Source organism: Oncorhynchus mykiss, chromosome 16, assembly GCF_013265735.2.
Source record: "Oncorhynchus mykiss isolate Arlee chromosome 16, USDA_OmykA_1.1, whole genome shotgun sequence".
NCBI lineage: Eukaryota > Metazoa > Chordata > Actinopteri > Salmoniformes > Salmonidae > Oncorhynchus > Oncorhynchus mykiss.
In genome coordinates this window covers 36,689,622-36,716,324 of record NC_048580.1, presented here as the reverse complement: position 1 = coordinate 36,716,324, position 26,703 = coordinate 36,689,622, and the positions used below count along the sequence as shown (strand labels likewise).

Genomic DNA, 26,703 nt, shown 5'->3' with positions numbered 1-26,703 from the left:
TACCCCCTGTTCACTCATGACTTCGTGTCCAGGCACGACTACAACACCATCATCAAGTTCGCCGATGACACAACAGTGGTAGGGCCTGATCACAGACAATGATGAGATAGCCTATAGGGAGGAGGTCAGAGACCTGGCCGTGTGGTGCCAGGATAAGAACCACTCCGTCAACATGATCAAGACAAAGGAGATGATTGTAGACTACAGGAAAAGGAGGACTGAGCACACCTCCATTCTCATCGACTGGGCTGTAGTGGAACAGGTTGAGAGTTTCAAGTTCCTTCATCAAGATCCACATCAACAACAAACTATCATGGTCCAAGCACACCAAGACAGTTGTAAAGAAGGCACAACAAAACCTATTCCCCCTCAGGAGACTGAAATGATTTGGCATGGGTCCCCAGATCCTCAAAAGGTTCTACAGCTGCACCATTAAGAGCATCCTGATGGGCATCACTGCCTGATATGGCAACTGCTCTGCCTATGACCGCCAGGCACTACAGAGGGTAGTGCGTACAGCCCAGTATATCACTGGGGCCAAGTTTCCTGACATCCAGGACCTCTATACCAGGCGGTGTCAGAGGAAGGCCCTAAAAATGATCAAAGTCTCCAGCCACCCTAGTCATAGACTGTTCTCTCTGCTACCGCACGGCAAGCGGTACCGGAGCGCCAAGTCTAGGTCCAAGAGGCTTCTAAACAGCTTCTACCTTCAAGTCATAAGACTCCTGAACAGCTAATCAAAGGGAAGTTTTGATTTTTTTTCTGAAAAACGACTAAGTCCACACATCTCAGAAATTGCACAACCCCTCTTTTACGCTGCTGCTACTCTCTGTTTAATATCTACGCATAGTCAATTATCTTGACTAACCGGTGCCCCCGCACATTGACTCTGTACCGGTACCTCCTGTATATAGTCTCGCTATTTAACTGCTGCTGTTTAATTATTTGTTACTTCAAATTTCTATTTTCTACTTAACACTTATTTTAATTTTAAAGCATTGTTGGTTAAGGGTTTGTAAGTAAGCATTTCACTGCAAGGTCACCTGTTGTATTTGGCGCATGTGACAAATACAATTTGATTTGAAGATCAATAAGAAATAAAAGCAACAGTTGCTCCCGTCCGTTACGAGAACACACACACACACACACAGGCAGAAAGACAGACAGACAGACAGACACACACACGACAACTAAGGATTGTGAGTGCTGAGCCGAGCGATGCTAGACGGGACCAGTGTTCCCTCCTCAATCCCTCTCCCTTTGTTTGTAATTAATTACAAATCTCTTAAAGCTCCTTAGAAAGCATGATTGATGGACGGTAAAACGAACGGTCCGAGCTGTTTTCTACCGCTTGGCCCAGGGCTCTGGATTAGCAATCGCTGGGTTACTTAACAGTTCATTGGAATGGGGTGAGGATATCTGTGCCCTACTCTCTCCCCGGCGAGGGGGCTCAGCGTAGCGTCTGGGTTACTTAACAGTTCATTGGAATGGGGTAAGGTGGCGGGTGCCCTACTCTCTCCCCGGCGAGGGGGCTCAGCGTAGCGTCTTGGTTACTTAACAGTTCATTGGAATGGGGTAAGGTGGCGGGTGCCCTACTCTCTCCCCGGCGAGGGGGCTCAGCGTAGCGTCTGTGCCAGCCTCCATCAGATTGAGAGAGGCCTCCAGGAAGGGTAATAAGCTGTAATGAAGATTAAGACTCTGAAAGCTTCAGTGTTCAACCACATAAAGACAGTGGGAGGGATGGGGGAAAGGGAGGGAGGGATGGGGGAAAAGGAGTGGGGGGGGAAATCCTTGTTTTATTAACTTGTCTCCATCAGCATCAAAAGTTGGCAAGGTAATGGGAAGGGGCTTTGTACGTGTGGCTTTGTGTTAGTTTGAGTTGTGTTCGTTTCCCTCCACCTGTTGTTATGTACACGGTCGATCGGGACAACATGTTTGGACGCATCTTGAACGCGTCGCGCAAATACACACACACAGTTTTTGTTTTGCTGTTGCTTTGTATAACAATTGTGCATGAACAAATTCTGGACAGATCTGTACCTGAAGAATATCAAATAGATCATCTGTTTTTTTTCTCTCCATTGATTTGATTATTAGCTTAACCAATATTACTATAATCTGACAGACACCTCACTGCTGCCACTGTGTGTGTGTGTGTGTGTGTGTGTGTGTGTGTGTGTGTGTGCGCGCCTTTTAGATTCACAAATATTGACCAATATTATCTACTAAACATTTTCCAGAACTTGTTTCCGGACCAATTTCATAATCAATTGACTCACTATCAATTCCCAACCCTGTTAATTCAGTGCTTTCAACTGTGTCCAGTATTGAGGGAACTCACACACACACACACACACACAACTATCTCTCTTAAAAATACCAAACTCTCTGTCTCAATCACATACATTCTCTTGCTAACAAGCATACACACACCCATTACATAAAGACACCTCCCCATGTGTGAAAGCAGAGGGAAACCCTGGAGGTATGTGAGCGTTAAAAACCCAGCAGCGTTGTTATGTGTATGTGTTTTAAATACTCTCTCTCTCTCTCTCACTCACACACAGTGTGGTGGACTGTCAGCTCTTAGACTTTTGTGATGAGGACACTGTGGAAGCTGTCCCCACGGTGACAAGGAAAGGCAGGGACTCAAGAGACTGGACAATATGTTGCTGAGGCCTCAGGACATACCCTCACAGGCCAGGTGAGCACAACACAGGACACACACTAACAAATACACACACAGGATAGGTGGGTGAACATTGACTGGCAGATAAGTGACATAGGTCTGGTCCAAGATCTGTTTATCCTATTGTGTGATTGTGGTCATGCCATGTTACCATAGGAGGTAGCTTTATGGCACAACTGATGGAAGATGGAAGCTGATAGGAGCTGGGTCGTGTGAGAGGTCTGGCTATTGAACAGACTGAGATCCTTAGGAGATGGATCATTATGTCCAAACACATGATGCAAATATCCAAAATGATACTCCATATTGTTGTTAAATAGAAAACCCCTGTGAAACCAGATCGACCACTGTGCTGACACTTGTTTCACAGAATGTGAGCTTGTCACATCAGGCTTGTTCAGGAAGGTTATACAAATACAGTATGCTTGATGCCATACCAACTGATGCCTGTCCCCCTGTCCCCCATCCCCCAGCTGCCCAGTGCCTCTCCACTTGCCTTTCTCCTTCTTTCCCCCTCCTCACCTCCTTCTGCTCCGCCTCTTCATTCATTCCCATGCTGGTGCCCGCATTGCCTTCTTTGTTGTTTTCCTTGCAAATAATAACGTTGGACGTGTGTGTGTTCCTATCAAAGTAAAGGCCTTATTTTCTGTATATCATGTTGCCATTTCTACCTTAGCATACCGTATTTAGGTACAGTGCCTTCGGAAGGTATTCAGACCCCTTGACTTTTTTCACATTTTGTTATGTTACAGCCTTAATTTAAAATTGATAAATAAAATAACAAATCATCAGCAATCTACACACAATATCCCATAATGACAAAGCAAAAACAACAGGTTTTATAAAAATGTTTTAAAGTCCCTTTGCTATGAGACCCACAATTGAGCTCAGGTGCATCCTGTTTCCATTGATCATCCTTGAGATGTTTCTACAACTTGATTACAGTCCAGTTGTGGTAAATTCAATGAATTGGATATGATTTGGAAAGGCACACACCTGCCTATATAAGGTCCAACAGTTGATGTTGCATATAGAGCAAAAACCAAGCCATGAGGTCGAAGGATTTGTTCGTAGAGCTCCGAGACAGGATTGTATTGAGGCACAGATCTGGGGAAGGGTACCAAAAAAATGTCTGCAGCATTGACGATCCCCAAGAACACAGTGGCCTCCTTCATTCTTAAATGGAAGAAGTTTGGAGCCACCAAGACTCTTAGAGCTGGCTGCCCAGCCAAACTGAGCAATAGGGTTAGAAGGGTCTCTGGGAGGCGACCAAGAAACCCATGGTCACTCTGACAGAGCTCTAGTGTTCCTCAGTGGAGATGGGAGAACATTCCAGAAGGACAAACATCTCTGCAGCACTACACCAATTAGGTATTTATGGTAGATTGACCAAAAGGAAGCCACTCCCCAGTAAAAGGCACATAACAGCATGCTTGGAGTTTGCCAAATGGTACCTAAAGACTCTCAGACAATGAGAAACAAGATTCTCTGGTCTGATGAAACTGGCACCATCTCTATGTTGAAGCATGGTGGTGTCAGCATCAAAGAGAGGAAGGCTCCACACCACTCTCTTGCATGAGTATCTTACCTAGTTATCTTCTGATGATCTCATTTTGTTATTTTGTAGCTTTGTCAAATGTCATGTCTGCTCCCGCTTCCCCCCTCTGGTGCTCGAGGTCGCCAGGCTGCATATCATTACGGACACCTGTCACCATCGTTACGTGCATCAGCGCTTCATCGGACTCACATGGACTCCATCACGTTGTTAATTACCTCCCCTATATCTGTCACTTCCTCAGTTTCTTTCAGCATTAATGTTGTTATGTGTCCCTTGTCCAGACGCTGTTTCCTCTCTGTTTATTCATTAAATAAATACCCTGTACTTGCTTCTCGTCTCCCAGCAGTCAAGTATGCATGTGTTTTCTATCCCAGTTCGCTCCTCTCCCTGTAGGTTTTACAGCTGCTTCTCACCCCTTAGCTGAAACCCTTCTAATTTAGTATACCCTGCTCGCACAAACCATGTGACATTGCTAGTCTCCGGCAGCGTTTGGGACTGCCGATTTGCACTCAACAAGGCTGAGATGGTCATGTGCTGCCACAATATTCTCTTCATCTCTCCCACTACTCCTTACTCTGATATCCTCTCTCCCTTCTGCTAAACACTTCTCACTCCTGTCTCCTGAATCTACCTCTTCGACCCTACTCTCCTCCCTTCCTGCATCCTTTGACTCTCATTGTCCCCTTTCTTCCGGGGTGGCTCGACATTCCCCTCCCGCTCTGTGGCTGAGTGACCCACTGTGTACTCACAGAACAGGGCTGTGGGCAGCTGAGCTGAAATAGAGGAAAACTTAACTTCTGGAGGACATATCGTCCATCCATCCACTCCCTCCTCTCTTCCTTCTCTTCTTCTGTATCTGCTGTTACAGCTGCTTTCTATCACTCTAGATGTCAAGCTTCTGCCTCCACCTTGAGAAACTCCTCCACTTTCTGCTCCTTACCTAATCCTCCACCTCCTTCCCCTCCCTTCTCCCTCTCTGCGGAAGACTTCGTCAACCACTTTGAAAAAAAGGTTGATGATATCCATTCCTTAATCACTCAGCCCACTGATCCGACAGAACTACGCTTTGACCTCTTCCTCCCCTCTCACCCGATGAAATCCTACGACTAGTTATGTCCAGCTGCCTGACAACCTGCCCACCTTCCCTCCTCCAGACCATTTTTTTTAACCTTTATTTAACTAGGCAAGTCAGTTTAGAACAAATTCTTATTTTCAGTGACGGCCTAGGAACAGTGGGTTAACTGCCTGTTCAGGGGCAGAACAACAGATTTGTACCTTGTCAGCTTGGGGGTTTTGCAACCTTCCGGTTACTAGTCCAACGCTCTAACCACTAGGCTACCCTGCCGCCCCATCACTGGAGACCTTCTCCCATTCCTCACTTCCCTCATCAACTCATCCCTGACTGCTGGCTGCATACCCCCTGCAGAGGTGGGTAGTAATTCGCTACAAGTAATGTGCTACATGTACTTAGGAACTAGTACTTTTCCAGTTACTCTTTGTGGCCTGTACTTGTACTCTAACTCAAGTAATTTTAGAAGGAAGTAACTTATTTTTTACTCTGTTACATTTTACAAAACCACTTAATTTACAGAGATTTATATTATTATATATTATGTCGCAGGGCTCGTCATATAGACTGGAAACTCTCCGGACTTATTACACGTGCGTGCGCAGCACACAGCCTGAGCGGAATAGGCTACCATCTGTAGGGTATCAGGAGCACACAGCTCTCAACTGGTTGTCCTTGGAGCAGCTCACAAAAGAAAAATAGCGGTCAGGTAGGTAGGACAGATGTTTGAACTTATATCTACCAGTAAATGGTAAGGCAACAATGGGTATGCAAAATGCTAAGGCTTTCCAAAACAACATTCCCAATGTAATGCTTACTGCAAAGTTGACCTAATTGGCAGAACGATATCATGATGATTTGTATCAGTCTGACCAGCATTTGTTTAGCAAACTCTGCCATAGGCACATCGCTGTACATCGTAGCTTTTAAACTAGGCTACAGAAACACCGCTAGCCAAACACAACGGTCTTTTGATAGAATTAAAGGGATAGAATTAAAGGGATATTTCGGGATTTTGGCAATGAGCCTCTTTACCCATGGATACCATTTTTATGTCTCTGTGTCCAGTATGAGGGAAGTTAGAGGTAGTTTCACGAGCCAATGCTAACTAGCATTAGCACAATGACTGAAGGTCTATGGGGATTTAGCACTGTTAGTATTGGCTTGAAGTATCCCTATAAAGGGCAAATACACACTAATGAAATGTCATACATAGCTTTTCAAGATTTTCTGTCAAAATAGCTTACTGAGAGTTTAGATCTGAGGTTTGCCAACAAGTGGTGCTGGCAGGCTTAAATAATATAGTAATGTTAAATCAATTGCATTAAGTTAATGTTATTTTTGTTAGCTGTCATGAACTCAGCAAAAAAAGAAATATCCTCTCACTGTCAACTGTGTTTATTTTCAGCAAACTTAACATGTGTAAATATTTGTTTGAACATAAGATTCAACAACTGAGATATAAACTGAACAAGTGCACAGAAACGTGACTAACATAAATGGAATAATATGTCCATGAACAATGGGCGGGTCAAAATCAAAAGTAACAGTCAGTATCTGGTGTGGCCACCAGCTGCATTACGTACTGCAGTGCATCTCCTCCTCATGGGCTGCACCAGATGTGTCAGTTCTTGCTGTGAGATGTTACTCCACTCTTCCACCAAGGCACCTGCAAGTTCCCGGACATTTCTGGGGGGAATGGCCCTAGCACTTACCCTCAGATCCAACAGGTCCCAGACATGCTCAATGGGATTGAGATCGGGGCTCTTCGATGGCCATGGCAGAACACTGACATTCCTGTCTTGCAGGAAATCACACACAGAACGAGCAGTAAGGCTGGTGGCATTGTCATGCTGGAGGGTCATTTCAGGACAAGCCTGCAGGAAGGGTACCACATGAGGGAGGATATCTTCCCTGTAACGCACAGCGTTGAGATTGCCTGCAATGCAAACAAGCTCAGTCCGATGATGCTGGGACACACCACCCCAGACCATGACCGACCCTCCACCTCCAAATCGATACCGCTCCATAGTACAGGCTTTGTTGTAATGCTCATACTTTCGACGATAAACGCGAAATCAACCATCAACCCTGATGAGACAAAACCGCGACTCGTCACTGTCGCCGGTGATGTCTAGTGAGGACCTGCCTTACAACAGGGCTACAAGCCCTCAGTCCAGCCTCTCTCAGCCTATTGCGGACAGTCTGAGCACTGATGGAGGGATTGTGCAATCCTGGTGTAACTCAGGCAATTTTTGTTGCCATCCTGTACCTGTCCCGCAGGTACGATGTTTGGATCCTGTGCAGGTGTTGTTACACGTGGTCTGCCACTGCGAGGACGATCCGCTGTCCGTCCTGTCTCCCTGTAGCACTGTCTTAGTCGTCTCACAGTTCGGACATTGCAATTTATTGCCCTGACACATTTGCAGTCCTCATGTCTCCTTGCAGCATGCCTAAGGTACGTTCACGCAGATCAGCAGGGACCCTGGGCATCTTTCTTTTGGTGTGTTTCAGAGTCAGTAGAAAGGCCTCTTTAGTGTCCTATGTTTTCTTAACTGTGACCTTAATTGCCTTTTTTTTTTGTTTCTGAGTTTGTAAAAAATATGTAAAAATTGACCAAACAAAATGTGTAAATACAAGTAGCTTTCTGACAGGATACTTTTTTTAAATTCTTACTTAATTTGTTTCTTAAGAGTGCTACTTTTACTTGTTCATGCACGTATCCATGTTTGTGTATGTGATGGTCACGAGGGTCTATACGAGGTCTCCACATTCTTGCTCCTCTGGTCGGCCCCTCGGGGCCACGGGCCTGACTTCTCTGTGGCCGTTTCTCCCTCCCTGCAACAGATAGTTAACAGCCCCTCCTGTCTTTCCGGCCTGTTTATTCTACTCTAATTTCCAGCTCCTCTTGGTCATCATTCATCAGCTGCCTGCCGTCCCTGGGGAGATGAAAAGCCCATCTCCTACCCCCGCCCCCAATCACCCCCCCCCCCCCCCCCCACTCACTCGTAACCAGGGGGCATATCTGATTATGGGATATTGGCTGCCCCTGTGGTGCGGCAGCGGTGGCAGTGATTATAATATCCTTCCAGATGATCATTTAAAACAAATTTATAACAAATTATTATCAATCAGTCATCGCTGTCCAGAAGCCAGCCACAGCTGATCCTATCAACAACCTGAGATGCAGTGTCTTAGACCACTGAACCAGTGACTGTAGTGACCCCTCTAACACTGAGATGCAGTGTCTTAGACCACTGAACCAGGGTCAGTAGTGACTCCTCTAGCACTGAGATGCAGTGTCTTAGACCGCTGAACCAGGGTCTGTAGTGACGCCTCTAACACTGAGATGCAGTGCCTTAGACCGCTGAACCAGAGTCTGTAGTGACTCCTTCAGCACTGAGATGCAGTGTCTTAGACCTCTGAACCAAGGTCTGTAGTGACGGCTCTAGCACTGAGTTGCAGTATCTTAGACCGCTGAACAAGGGTCTGTAGTGACACCTCCAGCACTGAGATGCAGTGTCTTAGACCGCTGTACCAGGGTCTGTAGTGAGCCCTCTAGCACTGAGATGCAGTGTCTTAGACCGCTGAACCAGGGTCTGTAGTGAAGCCGAGTTCAAATATCACTGACAGGTGACACTCTCCAACCCAGAGAAGCCCCTAAAATTGTATTCATCCTATGTACTGGATGAGGTATAGAGAGATTTGAATGAGTCCCAAAGGGCACACTATCCCTATAGATGGGCTAGCTGACAGCGTCAGGAAAACAGTGTGCTACCGTAATAGGGCCGAAGTCCGTAAATTATTGTGATTCTGGATGGCCAGGTGGCTTACAACAATGACAAGAAACTGCCCTGTGGGGAATCGTAAGTTATTGTGATTCTGGATAGCCAGGTGGCTTGCAACAATGACAAGAAACTGCCCTGTGGGGAATCGTTGCTGATTTCAGCTAGTTTAATATTTTTATTGATACCATGTCTTGTTTTGAGGTGTTTTGACTGATTTCATGTCAATGCTAATATGTAAAAAAAATATAGCTAGCTAGCTAACCAACAACTGTAACTATGTATTTGAGAGACAACAAGTGTTCATTGTGCAACTGTATTTATGTTTTTAATTAAAATTGGAGACCAAATATCGTTTACATGTTGTTAACATTCTTAGCCAACCCTGTCAGTTTTGCAAGCATCAGTTTTGTTGCTAAACAACCAACCCATCTATATAGTGCTCTACTTTTGACCAGGGCCATATGGGCCCTGATAAATAGGGATTAGGCTGCCATTTGGGATGCATGACTGGAGTGGGTGGACCGGACCATGGCTATAGGTTTCCATTGTTCTTACACCATTAACTTTATACCCTGATAAATAGGGATTAGGCTGCCATTTGGGATGCATGACTGGAGTGGGTGGGCCGGACCATGGCTATAGGTTTCCATTGTTCGTACACCATTAACTTTATACCCTGATAAATAGGGATTAGGCTGCCATTTGGGATGCATGACGGGAGTGGGTGGACCGGACCATGGCTATAGGTTTCCATGGATTTTTCTAACGTGTCCCTCCCTCTCTTCTTTCTTTCTCTCTCCAGCCATCGTTCTTTCACCATTATCTTTATACTTGAACTCTCTCCCTTTTCCGCCGTGACCCGGCAACACTGTCCGTAAAAGCCAACGGCCCGCGTCTCAATAAATGCATCACCTCATAAAGATGTGGCCGCTGGTGTCGTGGTCAACAGGACGTATCGACAACACAAAGACCAATGATGGAGAATCTCTCTCCCTCTCCCTCGCTCTCACACAAACACACATACACACTCACACTCCGCACAGCATCATTCAGAGTCACAGCACAACAATCCACTGGTCATGTTATAGGAAGCTGGGCAGCCTGTATTCCCAATGAATGGGAATGGGAATATATCTGTAACTATAATATGTGGTTTGACACAGAGTTCACATCTGAAACGATGGAGGTATGTGGCATCAAAGTGTCAGTGTGTGGCTGTGTACAATGACGATATACAGTAGGGTGACATCAGGTGTGACAGCGTATGTTGACACTGTCCGCACCTGTGACCAAACAAAAAGCAGCAATACATCTCTACAGGTCTTACCTTTTTGAAGCAGCTCTCCGGAGAGGACGCCACCTCGTGGTCATTCAGCATCTGCTGTGAAGACAACAAACAAAACATGTTACCATTCAACTCCAACAGAAGTAACAGCCTCCTCATTCCTAGGACACAGCGCTCTGAACAACATCTGACCAAATGCTACTACAATCTCTTCCATTAGTCATGGCCATAGCGACCTAATGGGCAGGGGACCCCATATACCATTGACCTACGATAAGACCAAGGACTCAAGTTACGGAGCAACCTCCACCCCATCCCTCAGGCCCATATTAAAACCTCTTAGATGTAAGGTCCCCTGTTTTGGGGACCTGTGTGGTTCTGGTACCGGTTCCGACTGACATTTTAGCTTATAAATCTATCTGTAGACAACGTTGATCAAAATGCCTGTGTGACGCATGATGTAAAATGTGAAACCGCTTAAAGCTGGGATGTCCCTCTTCCTAGCTGAAACCTATATCGCAGCCACTGACAAAGCACATGCCTGCAATCGTTACATCGTAGCTCAGACGGGAGCACATTTAGCACATCTATTTATAGCCATTCATCTAAAACAATGAATAGATTTTAAACAAAAAACACTGTTTGTCATAGACCGACAGTATTAATATGAGATGAAAGGTGAGTTCCCAACGAGGAAGCCAAGCTAGAGCTCCACGAGACATTCACAACTATACAGGCAGACATTTTTTTTATTTTGTTATTTTTTTTACCCCTCTTTCATGGTATCCAATTGTTTGAGTAGCTACTATCTTGTCTCATCGCTACAACTCCTGTACGGGCTTGGGAGAGACGAAGCCGCACTGCTTCTTAACACAGCGCGCATCCACGCGCACGCCAGCTGCACCAATTTGTCGGAGGAAACACTGTGCACCTGGCAACCTTGGTTAGCGCGCACTGTGCCCGGCCCGCCACAGGAGTTGCTGGTGCGTGATGAGACAAGGATTTCCCTACCAGCCAAGCCGTCCCTAACCTGGACGACGCTAGGCCAATTGTGCGTCGCCCCACGGACCTCCCGGTCGCGGCCGGTTATGACAGAGCCTGGGCGCGAACTCTGATGGCACAGCTGGCGCCGCAGTACAGCACCCTTAACCACTGCGCCACCCAGGAGGCCCCACAGGCAGACATTTTGATTAAGAGACACCTTTAGAAAATATGCACGTTTTGTCTAACACTAAACATACAAATATGTATTTTACAGTTGGAAGGTTAAATCTTACAGTTCGTCTTATTAATTAGATCATGCTATATCTAGAACGCATATCAGTCATTTCAAGCCTTATTCAAACAGTTTTGTTGAATAGGAAATGCATCATATAAAACATTTCATTTTGTTATCACTAGTGACTACACCTCAGCAATTTAACTTTTTTTTTTACCAGAAAGGTGAGATGTTAACCTTTCTGTGAGTATGCAGTATTACTAGTTTTACTAGTTATTGTTTATGACCCTCTCATGACAAATAATTACTTTTGGGGATTACATAGATTACATTTTTGTTTACACACACGCGCACGCACACAAACACACATATGTGCACACACACACAAGAACACACACACCTCCATCTCTCAAGCTCCCCCGCCACCCAACCCCACCGACTGTATGCTCCCCCACATCCCCCTAACAGAAGGGTGTGTTGTGTGGGGTTGCACGGCGGTTACGCGCCCATATATTGCACTTGATTTCTCTTGGAATGTCCTCCTCGATGATTTGAAGGGGGAACGGGGGAGGAATATGCAACTGTATTCCCGAGCATTTATCTCATTTGGAGTCTGATCTGGAGAACTGTGATTATTTGAGTCTTTGATGAATCAGGTTGAATGGACCTTCTCAAAGAGAGATTATGGACGGTGGACGGTAAAGCAGGATCGGGGTGCCATAAACAGAATCCATGGGTGATTCTTCCCGACACTAGCCAGATACCTTCTAATGGAGCGAGAGCTCGATTTCTCACACATTGGATTGTACAAAATCGTTAAGTACATCACTAACTGTAAATCTCCAAGTCTCTTATGGTTTAACAGTAATTGTTTTGTCGATGTATCATGGATCTGACACTGCCTCTTGACCATCCAGGGCTCCATTGAAAGAGACTTGAAAGAGATCTCACTTGGTTAAAAGCCCAATGCTATGGTTTGTATCTCAATATCAAATCATTTCTGGGTAACAATTTAGTACCTTGCAAAAGCAATTTCCCAAGCAAGAATGTTTCTACAACTGTCTGAGTGGGGAGGGGGAAATACTTCAGTGAATAGAATGCCATTTCAGATGTGCCACTTCAGTGAATAGCATGCCATTTCAGATTTGCCACTTCAGTGAATAGCATGCCATTTCAGATTTGCCACTTCAGTGAATAGCATGCCATTTCAGATTTATTTTTTACCTTTATTTAACTAGGCAAGTCAGTTAAGAACAAATTCTTATTTTCAATGACGGCTAACTGCCTGTTCAGGGGCAGAACGACAGATTTGTACCTTGTCAGCTCTGGGATTTGAACTTGCAACCTTCTGGTTACTAGTCCAACGCTCTAACCACTAGGCTACCCTGCCACCCCACTAGGCTACCCTGCCACCCCCAGTGAATAGGATGCCATTTCAGATGTGCCACTTCAGTGAATAGCATGCCATTTCAGATGTGCCACTTCAGTGAATAGCATGCCATTTCAGATGTCTGTATTTCAGACTCATCCATGTGTGCTGCAGACAGACAGACAGACAGGCAGTGCTGTGCACCAGAGCTGTGGTTCCCACCATTAAGCTGTCAGTGGATCTCCCAGCACACTGAATGGAAGCAATTACAACACAGATACTTACAAGAGTACACTTACGCTACTTACATCTATAATTTAATCCTCAGCCTTGTCAAAGCCATCCCGGCGGCGCATTTAAATGACACTATTTTAAACAAGCGTGGTCTCAGAATTCTAAACTGAGCGACTACGAGGTCTTGGTATTTGGTCCGCCGCAGCCCATGTGCAACTCACAAGCCGTCTTGGCCCATCACACATGTACACCAGCATCCAATACACACTTTGTGTGTGATTATAAATGGCTGTTCCACTACTTAGGGGCATGGAGAGAGAGAGAGAGAGAGAGAGAGAGAGAGAGAATATGGATCTGGCTCGATGGCCTGTGTGTGTTTCTGTGTGTGGTGGTATTGCTGATGAGAATCGTCTTTAACATTCCGGGCCCTCCTGTTCACCTTGTGCTCCATGCTCCGACAATAGTCCTTAGAGTGATGGGCACAGATAACAGAGAGAGAGTGACAGAGGCTGAGAGAAGAGGATGGAGAAGGGAGAGAGAAGATAGAGAGGATAGATAAAGAGCAAGAGGAGAAAGAGAGGGAGAGAGAAAGAAAGGAGGAAGAGGATAGACAGAAGAGAGAGTAGGTATTTCCCCGCTATGGTAATATGTGGAGGCCAGAAATAATAGTTTACAAAGCAACAACTTCAATGATTCTGCAAGACACTTTCAAGCACTCCAACAGAGTTAGGCCTGAGTTCCCTCACTCTCCCCACCACCCTAGAGACACGCCAAACACTTATGTAGATATATCAAATGGTATAGCCTGAAACTGAAACATGCAAACAGGCAAAAGCGGTTAAACTGCTTAAATGGTTTTGGGTCAGACATACTCATTCCTTCCTCATCCTCCTCCTTCTCTGCTGGTGCTCTCAAAATTGCAAGATGACAAAATTTTACTAATAAAAATATGTTGTTCTCGTTTTGCATTGAACTTCGAAAACAAGCTGCCTTAAATGAATTGAAGCTGTAAATATCAAAACATCTCAGTTGAAGTTGGTTCTTCAGAGCAGTCATCAGAGTCTCCTGTGCTTTAACATATAGGGTTATAGGTGTGATGTGCTAGAGACCCAAGGCTGTCTCTCTCACTCAGCTCCTGCAGACACACACACACACACACACACACACACGTTTGTTTTACTATCCTTGTTCAGACCAAACAATTGATTCCCATTCATTCCCCTAACCCTTAACGTTAACCCCAACCCCAACCGCAAACCCTAAACCTAACTCCTAAACCTAAGCCTAAACCTAACCCTTAACCCAAATTGTAACCCTAAACCTAACTCCTAAACGTAACCCTAAACCTAACCCCTTAGGCCTAAAATAGCCCTTGTCCTTGTGGGGACTGGTGAACTGTCCCCCCAGAATGTTCCTTCTGTCACTATTCTTAAGAGTACTTCTGGTCCCTACATGGATAGTAAACAGGTCACCCGTGATAAAAGTCTGTGTTAGACGTCCATCTGAGGACGTCGGGAGATGACCTGGAAACCGTCCACTAGGGGCAACAGTGACCGATGTTAACTTCAAGTAGGTTTCGGTTTTGATAGGGCATTGTGGCTGGATGACGGATGGGTGTGAGCATCTGCCTTTGATTACAAAGGTTGGAAGTTCAAATCCAGCAAGAAGTTGTTTTTGAGATTTTTGTTTAAAGCCAATCCCAAACCTTAACCCTTACCTTAACCATTCAGAGTTAATGCCTAACCTTAAGATTTTGGAGTAAATGCCTTAAACACTTTGAAATTTGACGTTTGCAACAACTTTCATAATCTTTATGTGTTCTTGTTAAATTTAGAGTACAAATATAGTTTTCAGCACTTATATGCACAAATCATTTTTGGATTTGCTCTGGATATCATGCAAAGCCAGACGGATTACCAGGACGTGTACTCAAAGCATGACCCAAGTGGCAAGTGTCTTCACTGATATTTCCAACCTCTCCCTGACCGAGTATGTAATACCTACATGTTTCAAACAGACCACCATAGTCCCTGTGCCCAAGGAAGCGAAGGTGACCTGCCTAAATTATTACCGCCCCGTGGCACTCACGCAGGTAGCCATGAAGTGCTTTGAAAGGTTGGTCATGACTCACATCAACAGCATCCAACCCTAGACCCAACAGATCCACAGACGATGCAATCTCAATCGCACTCATCACAACCCTTTCACACCTGGACAAAAGGAACACCTATGTGAGAATGCTGTCCATTGACTACAGCTCAGCGTTCAACACAATAGTGCCTATGAAGCTCATCACTAAGCTATGTACCCTGGGATTAAACACCTCCCTCTGCAACTGGATCCTGGACTTTCTGATGGGCCGCCCCCAGTTGGCAAGGGTAGGCAACAACACGTCTGCCATGCTAATCCTCAACATTGGGGCCCCTCAGGGGTGTGTACTTAGTCCCCTCCTGTACTCCCTGTTCACCCATGACTGCATGGCCAAACACGACTCCAACACCATCATTAAGTTTGCTGATGACACAACAGTGGTAGGCCTGATCACAGACAACGATGAGACAGCCTATAAGGAGGAGGTTAGAGAACTGGCGATGTGGTGCCAGGACAACAACCTCTCCCTCAACGTGAGTGAGACAAGCAGCTGATTGTGGACTACAGGAAAAGGCGGGCCGAACAGTTCCCCATTAACATCGACTGGGCTGTAGTGGAGCGAGTTGAGAGCTTCAAGTTCCTTGGTGTCACCAACAAACTATCATGGTCCAAACACACCAAGACAGTCGTGAAGAGGGCACGACAAAATCTATTCCCCCTCAGGAGACTGAAAAGATTTGGCATGGGTCCTGAGATCCTCAAAAGGTTCTACAGCTGCAACATCGAGAGCATCCTGACTGGTTGCATCACTGCCTGGTACATCAACTGCTCGGCATCTGACCGTAAGGCCCTATAGAGGGTAGTGCATACGGCCCAGTACATCACTGGGGCCAAGCTTCCTACCACCCAGGACCTATATATGAGGCGGTGTCAGAGGAAAGCCTGTAAAATTGTCAGAGACTCCAGTCACCCAAGTCATAGACAGTTTTTTTCTGCTACCGCACGGCAAGCGATACCGGAGCGCCAAGTCTAGGACCAAAAGGCTCCTTAACAGATTCTAGCCCCAAGCCATATGACTGCCAAACAATTACTTAAATGACCACCAGACTATTTAGATTGACACCCCCCTCATCCATTTGTTTTTACACCGCTGCTACTCGCTGTTTATTATCTACAACCATAAACCCATACAGTGGGGCAAAAAAGTATTTAGTCAGCCACCAATTGTGCAAGTTCTCTGACTTAAAAAGATGAGAGAGGCCTGTAATTTTCATCATTGGTACACTTCAACTATGACAGACAAAATGAGAAACAAATATTCAGAAGATCACATTGTAGGATTTTTTATGAATTTATTTGCAAATTATGGTGGAAAATAAGTATTTGGTCAATAACAAAAGTTTATCTCAATACTTTGTTATATACCCTTTGTTGGGTAGGTCAAACATTTTCTGTAAATCTTGACAAAGTTTTCACACACTGTTGCTGGTACTTTGGCCCATTCCTCCATGTAGATCTCCTCCAGAGCATTGATGTTTTGGGGCTGTTGCTGGGAAACACGGACTTTCAACTCCCTCCAAAGATTTTCTATGGGGTTGAGATCTGGAGACTGGCTAGGCCACTCCAGGACCTTGAAATGCTTCTTACGAAGCCACTCCTTCGTTTGGGATCATTGTCATGCTGAAAGACCCAGCCACGTCTTCAATGCCCTTGCTGATGGAAGGAGGTTTTCACTCAAAATCTCACGATACATGGCCCCATTCATTCTTTCCTTTACACGGATCAGTCGTCCTGGTCCCATTGCAGAAAAACAGCCCCAAAGCATGATGTTTCCACCCCCATGCTTCACAGTAGGTATGGTGTTCTTTGGATGCAACTCAGCATTCTTTGTCCTCCAAACACGACGAGTTGAGTTTTTACCAGAAAGTTATATTTTGGTTTCATCTGACCATATGACATTCTCCCAATCTTCTTCTGGATCATCCAAATGCTCTCGAGCAAACTTCAGACGGGCCTGGACATGTACTGGCTTAAGCAGGGGGACACGTCTGGCACTGCAGGATTTGAGTCCCTGGCGGCGTAGTGTGTTACTGATGGTAGGCTTTGTTACTTTGGTCCCAGCTCTCTGCAGGTCATTCACTAGGTCCCCCCGTGTGGTTCTGGGATTTTTGCTCACCGTTCTTGTGATAATTTTGACCCCACGGGGTGAGATCTTGCGTGGAGCCCCAGATCGGGGAGATTATCAGTGGTCAGGTATTTCTTCCATTTCCTAATAATTGCTCCCACAGTTGATTTCTTCAAACCAAGCTGCTTACCTATTGAAGATTCAGTCTTCCCAGCCTGGTGCAGGTCTACAATTTTGTTTCTGGTGTCCTTTGACAGCTCTTTGGTCTTGTCCATAGTATAGTTTGGAGTGTGACTGTTTGAGGTTGTGGTCAGGTGTATTTTATACTGATAACAAGTTCAAACAGGTGTCATTAATACAGGTAACGAGTGGAGGACAGAGGAGCCTCTTAAAGAAGAAGTTACAGGTCTGTGAGAGCCAGAACTCTTGCTTGTTTGTACTTGACCAAATACTTATTTTCCACCATCATTTGCAAATAAATTAATAAAAAATCCTACAATGTGATTTTCTGGATTTTTTTTCTCATTTTGTCTGTCATAGTTGAAGTGTACCTATGATGAAAATTACAGGCCTCTCTCATCTTTTTAAGTGGGAGAACTTGCACAATTGGTGGCTGACTAAATACTTTTTTTGCCCCACTGTATGTATAGTCACTTCACCCCTATCTACATGTACAAATTACTTCAACTAACCTGTACCCCGGCATATTGACTCGGAACAGGTACCCCCTTGTATATAGCCTTGTTATTGTTATTTTGTGTTACTTTTTTAAATGTTTTACTTTAGTTTATTTGGTAAATATTGTCTTAACTCTTCTTGAACTGCACTGTTGAATAAGGGCTTAAAAGTAAGCATTTCACGGTAAGGTCTACACTTCTTGTATTCGGCGAATGTGACAAACAAAGTTTGATTTCGATTTGATTTGGTCTATTGAAACATTAGATATCCTGAGAAAGGCCTACTGTATGTGGACATCTTATTTTCTCTATATGATGACAAATAATGACACTATTTTCTGAGTACATACAATGCATATGCTCTTGACGGAGGTCCTAACAGGATCTTGATATGCTTTTTGATATGCTAAATAAGGACCATTTCCGATGATTATTTCAGTTTTGAAAGTCTTCAATAATTGGAGAAATATTCAACCCATATAATTTTTTCAGACTAGCTATAATTTTTGCATTCCCTCTGCATAAGGTTGTGTGCAAACTGCAAGCTAAATGCACAAGCTAACTGGTAGCCAAGCAACAAGAATCACGTACTAACTTACCTAGCTAGCTAACTAACGTTAGCAACTTGGCTAGCTGGCTAGCTTGTTCCAATTAGTATTCTCATCATGAATGAAGCAGGTAGAGTAGCTGTCTTGTGGTGTGGCTATGTGAAATGACAATATTTAATTTGATTCGTGATATATGCTTTGACAGGTTGGAGTGGATCACAGACCAATATTACCACTAAGTTGGGTCTGGACTGTGAGGGACCAGTCTGCACCCATCAAATCCATAACAAACAGGGCAGGCAGGGGTATTGAGAGTATGTTAAATACATAAAATACATGTTTAGCTAAGATTGGCCCACGTTTGCATCTTCACAGAAAGTGAGTTGTGATTGGAGCCCTGGATTTGGATCTGGATCTATGCTCCGACATGTCACCTGAAGAAGCACAAGGATTTTCGGCGCCTGAACAGGTCAAATAATTTGGCCACAGGACATTGATCATGGATTTAGCCCATTTTGATGACACATACGAGGATGAATAATACATATCTGGTAAGGATATCTAATGAAATGATGCCTTTTTAGAAATACAGATATATAAATGATAAAGTCATTACGACAGACATGATACATTTCTGAAAATATGTGGATTCGTTCATGCCTAAGTATAAAGGCTTAGATATGCAAGCATGTTGACACATAACCTTTCCTGAGTTAGAGAATTGTACAAATATGTAAGCGGGTGCACGTGCATCAGGCGAATGTCTTGAATGTATCTCACCCTAGATATCTCCCTGAACTCATACGGTAGCAGGGATATTTCTGAGGTCCAGATGGGATGCACGTAGAAACTGTCCCATTACAGAGAATATCCTAACTCTGTATATGAACTTAAGGACATGTGTATCTGGAGCATGTCTACTCCTTATATCTAATAACATGTCAGATATCCAGGAATATATCGATGCAGATAACCTCTGATATTGACCCTTTTCACCCAGTGCGCACACACACACACTCCTCAGCCTTACAGAGACCCCGCCAAGCAAATAAATAGTCTATTAATTAGAAGGGAAAAGGAGATTGTCCACCCTGACTAATACCAACATATGATTTATTGTCCTGTGTCACTAACGTTTTAAGGTCACTTACGTTTCAAAGTCACTTTTCTCCATGTCAGAGGGAACACTCAAAACAGAGGAGTGCTTATTTCTGGATCCCTTGACAGAACTATTTAAAATTCTAGAGGAGGGTGGTTGACAAATAATTTAAATTCAGCATCACTCTGTCAAGGGAAATATAGTATTCTTTCTAACAAAGATATCTACATATAATTCAGGATGTTGTGTATCCTTGGAAACAAATCAGAATGTATGTAAACAGTACAGTTTTGAAAACATAGCTTGTCCAAAATATGATATAGGGTAAGTTGAGCCGCAGGATAAGTTAAGCCGTCCACAGTACAGGTTTCGTACTAAATGAAATACACTCTTTGAAAAAATCATTCTAAAAGGGTTCTTCCCCGTGTTGATTGAACACACAAAATAAAACGTAGCGAATAGGCAGGACGTGTTGTTACAGCCCCACATCGTTGCAAGCCAGTCGCAGGAAATCGGGTCATTTTCAGAACTACGAGCAACGTGTTTTATTTTCTCTACCCCACAGAGGCTGTGTTTATTAGGAGCAACTACAAGCACACGTGGTTGTTTGCATTCAAAACTTCAGCAAAACTTTGAGAATAAGTCCTCACCACATTGCAAGACACAATCAAAACTATACTCATTGCAAGTCAAGCTGTACAGAAGTGGTAGAGTAAAAATAGAGTGGTAGAGTGACAACAAAAAGAGAGACCACTTTCAGAGTTTGCCAAAAACAATTCTCATTAAGTCTGGATAATATGAGGCAATATAGTAACACGGCCAATGGACGGTTATGGGTGCAAGAAGCCGCAAGTTTCCATAATAAAAAACCACCAGCAAACAGACCTCAAGGCCTTTTGAATCGACAGACTGACAATCCATTGGCTACAGGAGTCACACCAAGAATGCCACAAAATGGACATTTTGCTAAGCAGTTATTGAGAACTTTCGCGGATGCTGGCACCCTGACAAGAGTTAATTGTAGCATTGCCCGGGATATTATTGATTTATTGACGTATAGATTAGTGCGGATGCGGCCTTGTGCAGCGCATTTGCGAGTTGCATAATAAACTTGCCATGTCAGAGAAAGAAAGAAAACAACCTTGGTTTTTCACTGCTCTGCCATCTAAACTTCTCTCTAAAGGGCCCTCCACTGTGATTTCAAAGTCTACATACACAGAGTTAGGGGAGCCACACAAAAACACTGCTCTGCCATCTTAACTGCTCTTTAAAGGGCCCTCCACTGTGATTTCAAAGTCCACATACACAGAGTTAGGGGAGCCACACAAAAATACAAAGAACTACGCTGATATTGAGTTGCACCCCCCCGTCCCCTTCTGCCCTCAGAACAGCCTCAAACTTCATTGGGGCATGGACTCTACAAGGTGTAAAAAGCGTTCCACAGGGATGCTGGCCCAGTGCTGACTCCAATGCTTCCCATAGTTGTGTCAAGTTGGTTGGATGTCCTTTGGATGGTGGATCATTCTAGGTACACACAGGACACTGTTGAGTGTGAAAAACCCAGCAGCATTGCAGTCCTTGACACAAACCAGTGCGCCTAGCATCTACTACCATACTCTGTTCAAAGGCAATTAATTTTTTGTTTTGTCCATTCACCCTCTGAACGGCAAACATACAAATTCCATTTCTCAATTGTTTCAAGGCTTACAAATACATATTTAACCTGTCTCCTCCCCTTCATCTAGCCTAATTGGTGGATTTAACAAGTGACATCAAAAAGAGAGCATAGATTTCACCTGGATTCACCAGGACAGTCGATCGGTGGAGGATGCTGAGGGGAGAAGGGCTCATAATAATGCCTGGAACGGAGCTAATGGAATGGCATCCAACACATGGAAACCATGTATTTTAATGTATTTGATACCATTCCACTTCTTCCGGTCCAGCCACTACCACGAGCCCGTCCTCCTCAATTAATAAGGTTCCACCAACCTTCTGTGCAGTCTATACCATGGAAAGAGAAGGTGTTTTAAATGTTCTGTACACTCAGCGTACGTAGAGCCTTAAACTAGCACGTCAAATCACAGAAAATGAATCACTGTGACTATCTCCAGCACCAGCCTCTCTCAACCCTTCACAGCCGACACGCTTCAAGACAAATATTACTAGTCTGCAGTTTTTTCAAATGAAATCCCATTGATAGCCCACGCTCAAAAACAGGTTTTCCCTTTCTCCCTCTTGCTCTCTCACTTCCTCTCTCTTTCTCACTCTCTCACTGTTGTTCTCTCTCCAGAATCAGCTGAATCTTGTGAGTGAAGACACTATCTGACGTTTTGAACTCAGTTTGTGTTCCCGGGTCATTTGTCCTCAGCAGGGTGTAAAGGGGCTATTTTAGGACTTCCCAACACCGATACGATGAGGGAGGCAACACAAAACAAGTCGCTACTCTATCACTACTTAAAACATATTTCAACAATGAGCCTGCTCAAGAAAGAACACGGTGAAAGATGGAGGGAAATCCTCCCTGCTAAATACCAGGAAGCTAGGCGGCGATCTGATAGAATATATTTATGAGGACTTTAATAAGCTGAGGACTTGAAGCCGTCTGCCAAGGCAAACATCAAGGCAGCCCTGATAGCGAAATGCTCCGCAGCTATTGATAGGGAGGGAGGGGGGCAATTAAAAGAATGGCTCACATTGTTAGCATTGTTTGATTCCATATTACGGCCTTATCTACGTCTTCGACTTTGTCTGTCCGTTGAATGTGTTAAAGGCATACAGACCGTGGCAGAGGATGGCAGAGGAATTCACTACTCGTATTGTCTAGGCCCAACACAAAGGTGAGAGAGCTCAGAGATTGGTTTGACACATCACGTCGGAGCTAAAGCTAACAACGTTATTACTCAATGTATCGGGATGGGGCGGGTGTTGGTTGGCAGAACTGAAACCTTGGGAGAGTGGAAACACAAAGGGTATTTGGCAGGCGAACACACGGTGCCATTGTGTAGGGACATAGCCACTTTTGAAACACAACAGACATGTTTACGCTACGAGCAATGACCCCGGAGTCCTTTAAGAGTTCCCATGATTTATGCTCGGGCAAATGTTACAATAAAACATATTACGGGAGCTTTTCAATAAAAGTGACACAGTGCCTTCAGAAAGTACTCATACCCCTTGACTTAGTACACTTGTTACAGCAGGTTATTTTTTCTACACACAATACCCCATTATGAAATACATTTTTGCACATTTAATGACAATGAAATACAGACATATCTCATTTACATAAGTATTCACACCACCGAGTGAATTATTTGTGGAATAACCTTAGGCAGCGATTACAGATGTGTCTTTTGGGGTAAGTCTCTAAGAGCTTTGCACACCTGGATTGCATAATATCTGGTAATTATTCTTAAAATTCTTCAAGCTCTGTCAAGTTGATTGTTGATCATTGCTAGACAAACATATTCAAGTCTTGCCATAGATTTCCACATCGATTTAAGTTAAATTTGTAATTATGCCACTCAGGAACATTCAATGATAAGCAACTCCAGTGTAGATTTGGCCTTGTGTTTTAGGTTAATGTACTGCTGAAAGGTGAATTTGTCTCCCTGTGTCTGGTGGAAAACAGACTGAACCAGCTTTTCCTCTAAGATTATTGCTGTATTACATTTCTCTTTACCATAAAAAAACTCCCTAGTCCTTGCCGATGACAAGCATACCCATAACATGATGCAGCCACCAAAATGCTTGAAAATGTGAAGAGTGGTACTCAGTAATGTGTTTTGCTGGATTTGCGCCAAACATACCGCTTTGTATTCGGGACATAAGGTTAATTTTTTAGCCACATTTTTTGCAGTTATACTTTAGCACCTTATTGCAAACAGGATGCATGTTTTGGAATATGTTTTATTCTGTACAGGCTTCCTTCCTTTCACTCTGTCACTTAGTGTAGCGGTTTTCTTGAGTCGAAGGAGAGGCGGACCAAAATGCAGCGTGGTTATTATTCATGGGTCTTTAATAAAGAAACTATACATGAATAGACTAACAAAACAAGAAATGTGAAAAACCAAAACAGCCCTATCTGGTGCAAACACAGAGACAGGAACAATCACCCACAAACCCCAACACCAAACAGGCTACCTAAATATGATTCCCAATCAGAGACAATGACTAACACCTGCCTCTGATTGAGAACCATATCAGGCCAAACACAGAAACAGACAAACTAGACACACAACATAGAATGCCCACTCAGATTACACCCTGACCAAACAAAACATAGAAACATACATAGCAAACTATGGTCAGGGTGTGACAGACTGGCGGCACTGGCGGCTCCTTGCAGACTGGCGGCACTGGCGGCTCCTTGCAGACTGGCGGCACTGGCGGCGCTGGGCAGACGGGTGGCTCAGGCGGTGCTGGGCAGACTGGCGGCACTGGCGGCACAGGGCAGACGGGAAGCTCCGGCAACGCTGGAGAGGAAGGCTCTGGCAGCGCTGGACTGAGTAGCTCTGGCGCCTCTGGAAAGAGGGGCTCTAGCGCCTCTGGACAGAGGGGCGTGAGCTCTGGCAGCGCCAAACAGGCGGGAGACTCCGGCTGCGCTGGAGAGGAGGAAGGCTCCGGCAGCGCTGAACAGGCGGGAGACTCCGGCAGCGCTGGAGAGGAGGAAGGCTCCGGCAGCGCTGGAAAGGCGGGGCGCACTGTAGGCCTGATGCGTGGTGCTGGCACTGGTGGTACTGGGCCGAGGACACGCACAGGAAGCCTGGTGCGGGGAGCTGCCACCGGAGGGCTGGTGTGTGGAGGTGGCACAGGATGGACCGAACAGTGAAGGCGTACTGGAGATCTTGAGAGCAGGGCTGGCACCAACCGCCCTGGCTGGATCTTCACCCTAGCCCGGAAGATGTGGGAAGCTGGGATGTAGCGCACCAGGCTAAGCGCGTGTACTGGGGACACCGTGCGAACCACCGCATAACACGGTGCCTGACCAGTACCACGTCCGCCACGGTTAGCACTGCTAGGAGCACTGTAGTGCTGAGATGGCACAGGACGTGCAAGGCTAGGGAGATGCACAGGAGGCCTGGTGCGTGAGGCTGGCACAGTCTTCACCAGACAACTAGCACGCACCTCAGGATGAGTATGGAGAGCTGACCCAGGTGCCATTAACTCCCTGACACGCTCCGTCGGGTGAATGTCGTGCCTCATGCACCAAACCAGCAACTCCCTCATTTCTCTCTACTCCAATGTCCCCATTAACTCCTTCACAGTCTCTGCTTCGCTCACCTCCAACATCAGCTCTGGTTCTGATCTCCTCCTTGGCTCCTCACGATAAACAGGTCTGACTCTTGACTCTGCCACACTCTCCCTGTGCCCCCCCCAATACATTTTTGGGGCTGACTCTCGGGCTTCCATCCGCGCCGCCGTGCTTGTCTCTCCAACTCCATTCTCCTATACCCCTCTTCGCAGTGCTCCAGCGAATCCCAGGCAGGCTCCGGCACTCTCCTTGGGTCGACCGCCCACCTGTCTATTTCCTCCCAAGTCGTATAATCCAGGCTTTGTTGCTCCTGCTGCCGCTGCCTGTCACCACATGTTTACAAATCTACTCCAATACTCAGCTAATATTCCACAGCTAAATATACACCAAATACACTGACAGGCTAAATGAACACTTCCTGGCTACTGGAAGTGGATTGTTCTCTACAGGAGAATAATTGTGCAGTTGAAGGGTTCGCGGTTCACACTTGCTCAGCAAATATACCTTGACAGAGGTACATTATATTATGTGACTGGGAAGAGCCTCTTGGAACATGTATGAGGGGCAGAGCGTGTCCTGTAGGCTGCACCAATTGGATTGAGGGTCAATCCATATGATATGTAGACGCTTTTCATTTCTCCCAGCAAACATTGGGTTTGAAAGATGGGATATCGCGGGAGTGTATTTAGGTTTAGATAGCAACATGCTTTTCATTAGCAACATGCTTTAATCTGATCAATCTGGTACTGGCACTCGGGATTCCAGTATTCCAGTATTCTGCCATCTAAATGTGTTCCCTCCGAGTTGTATGTGTGTGTAAGAATACACATTGGTTCAAATGTCTCTCTCAAACCAATGAAGCCTGTAATTCAAACCAGGGACCCCATTCTATGCGAAGGATAACATACTTAAGAGTCCAGATCTGTCATCGGAAGAGGTTTTTGGAAGCGGACCATGGGTATATTGACATGTGATGACGGAAGACGCCTGGCTAAATGACGTATTGTTTTTTGGGGCTCGAATAAATATTTACAGCTTTTGCATATGTCGCCGTCAATATGCAGAGCTTTCTTCACATCACCTCACACTGGTCTGACAAGTCCTGCCTGCCAGAGGGCCTGTGTGCGAGAGAGAGTGAGAGAGAGACAGAGATGTATTTAAAGTGAGCTATACACTAACTTTGAGATATTTCGACTCTTGGGGAAAGGGTGGGGTGGTTTTGAAGGTTAGTCGGTCACTCTCCTCCCCTTAGATAGTGAGGGGTGAGGGGCGGGAGGAGGGCAGGAGTGGAAGGAATGCTTAAAACACTGTTGCATGCCCCAACACACACACACAAACACAGGTAGATAACAGAGGTTTTAGTAGTCAGCCCCCCCCCCCCCCCCCCTACTCCATTCAACCCAGGTAGATAACAGAGTTTTAGTAGTCACCCCCCCCCTAACTCAAAACCTATGTTAGCTACCTGGGACGAATGGAGTTAGGGGGGGGGGGGGGGGGTGACTACTAGAACCACTGCTTTTAATCAGGGCAAGGTGTCTGGTAACATGACCGAATACAAACAGTGCAGCTATTCCCTCCGCAAGGCTATCAAACAAGCTAAGCGTCAGTACAGAGACAAAGTAGAATCTCAATTCAACGGCTCAGACACAAGAGGCACGTGGCAGGGTCTACAGTCAATCACGGACTACAAGAAGA

At 45.1% G+C, this 26,703-nt stretch overlaps 1 protein-coding gene across 1 annotated transcript in view; it reads right to left on the bottom strand.

Annotated features, from left to right (window-relative positions):
• Positions 1 to 26,703, bottom strand: part of LOC110491048 (histone-lysine N-methyltransferase PRDM16) — a 394,111-nt gene that overhangs the window by 228,739 nt on the left and 138,669 nt on the right. Inside the window, exon 3 of the mRNA XM_036946771.1 lies at positions 10,432 to 10,485. Coding sequence (XP_036802666.1) covers positions 10,432 to 10,485 — 54 coding nt within the window. The remainder of the gene's footprint in view (positions 1 to 10,431; positions 10,486 to 26,703) is intronic.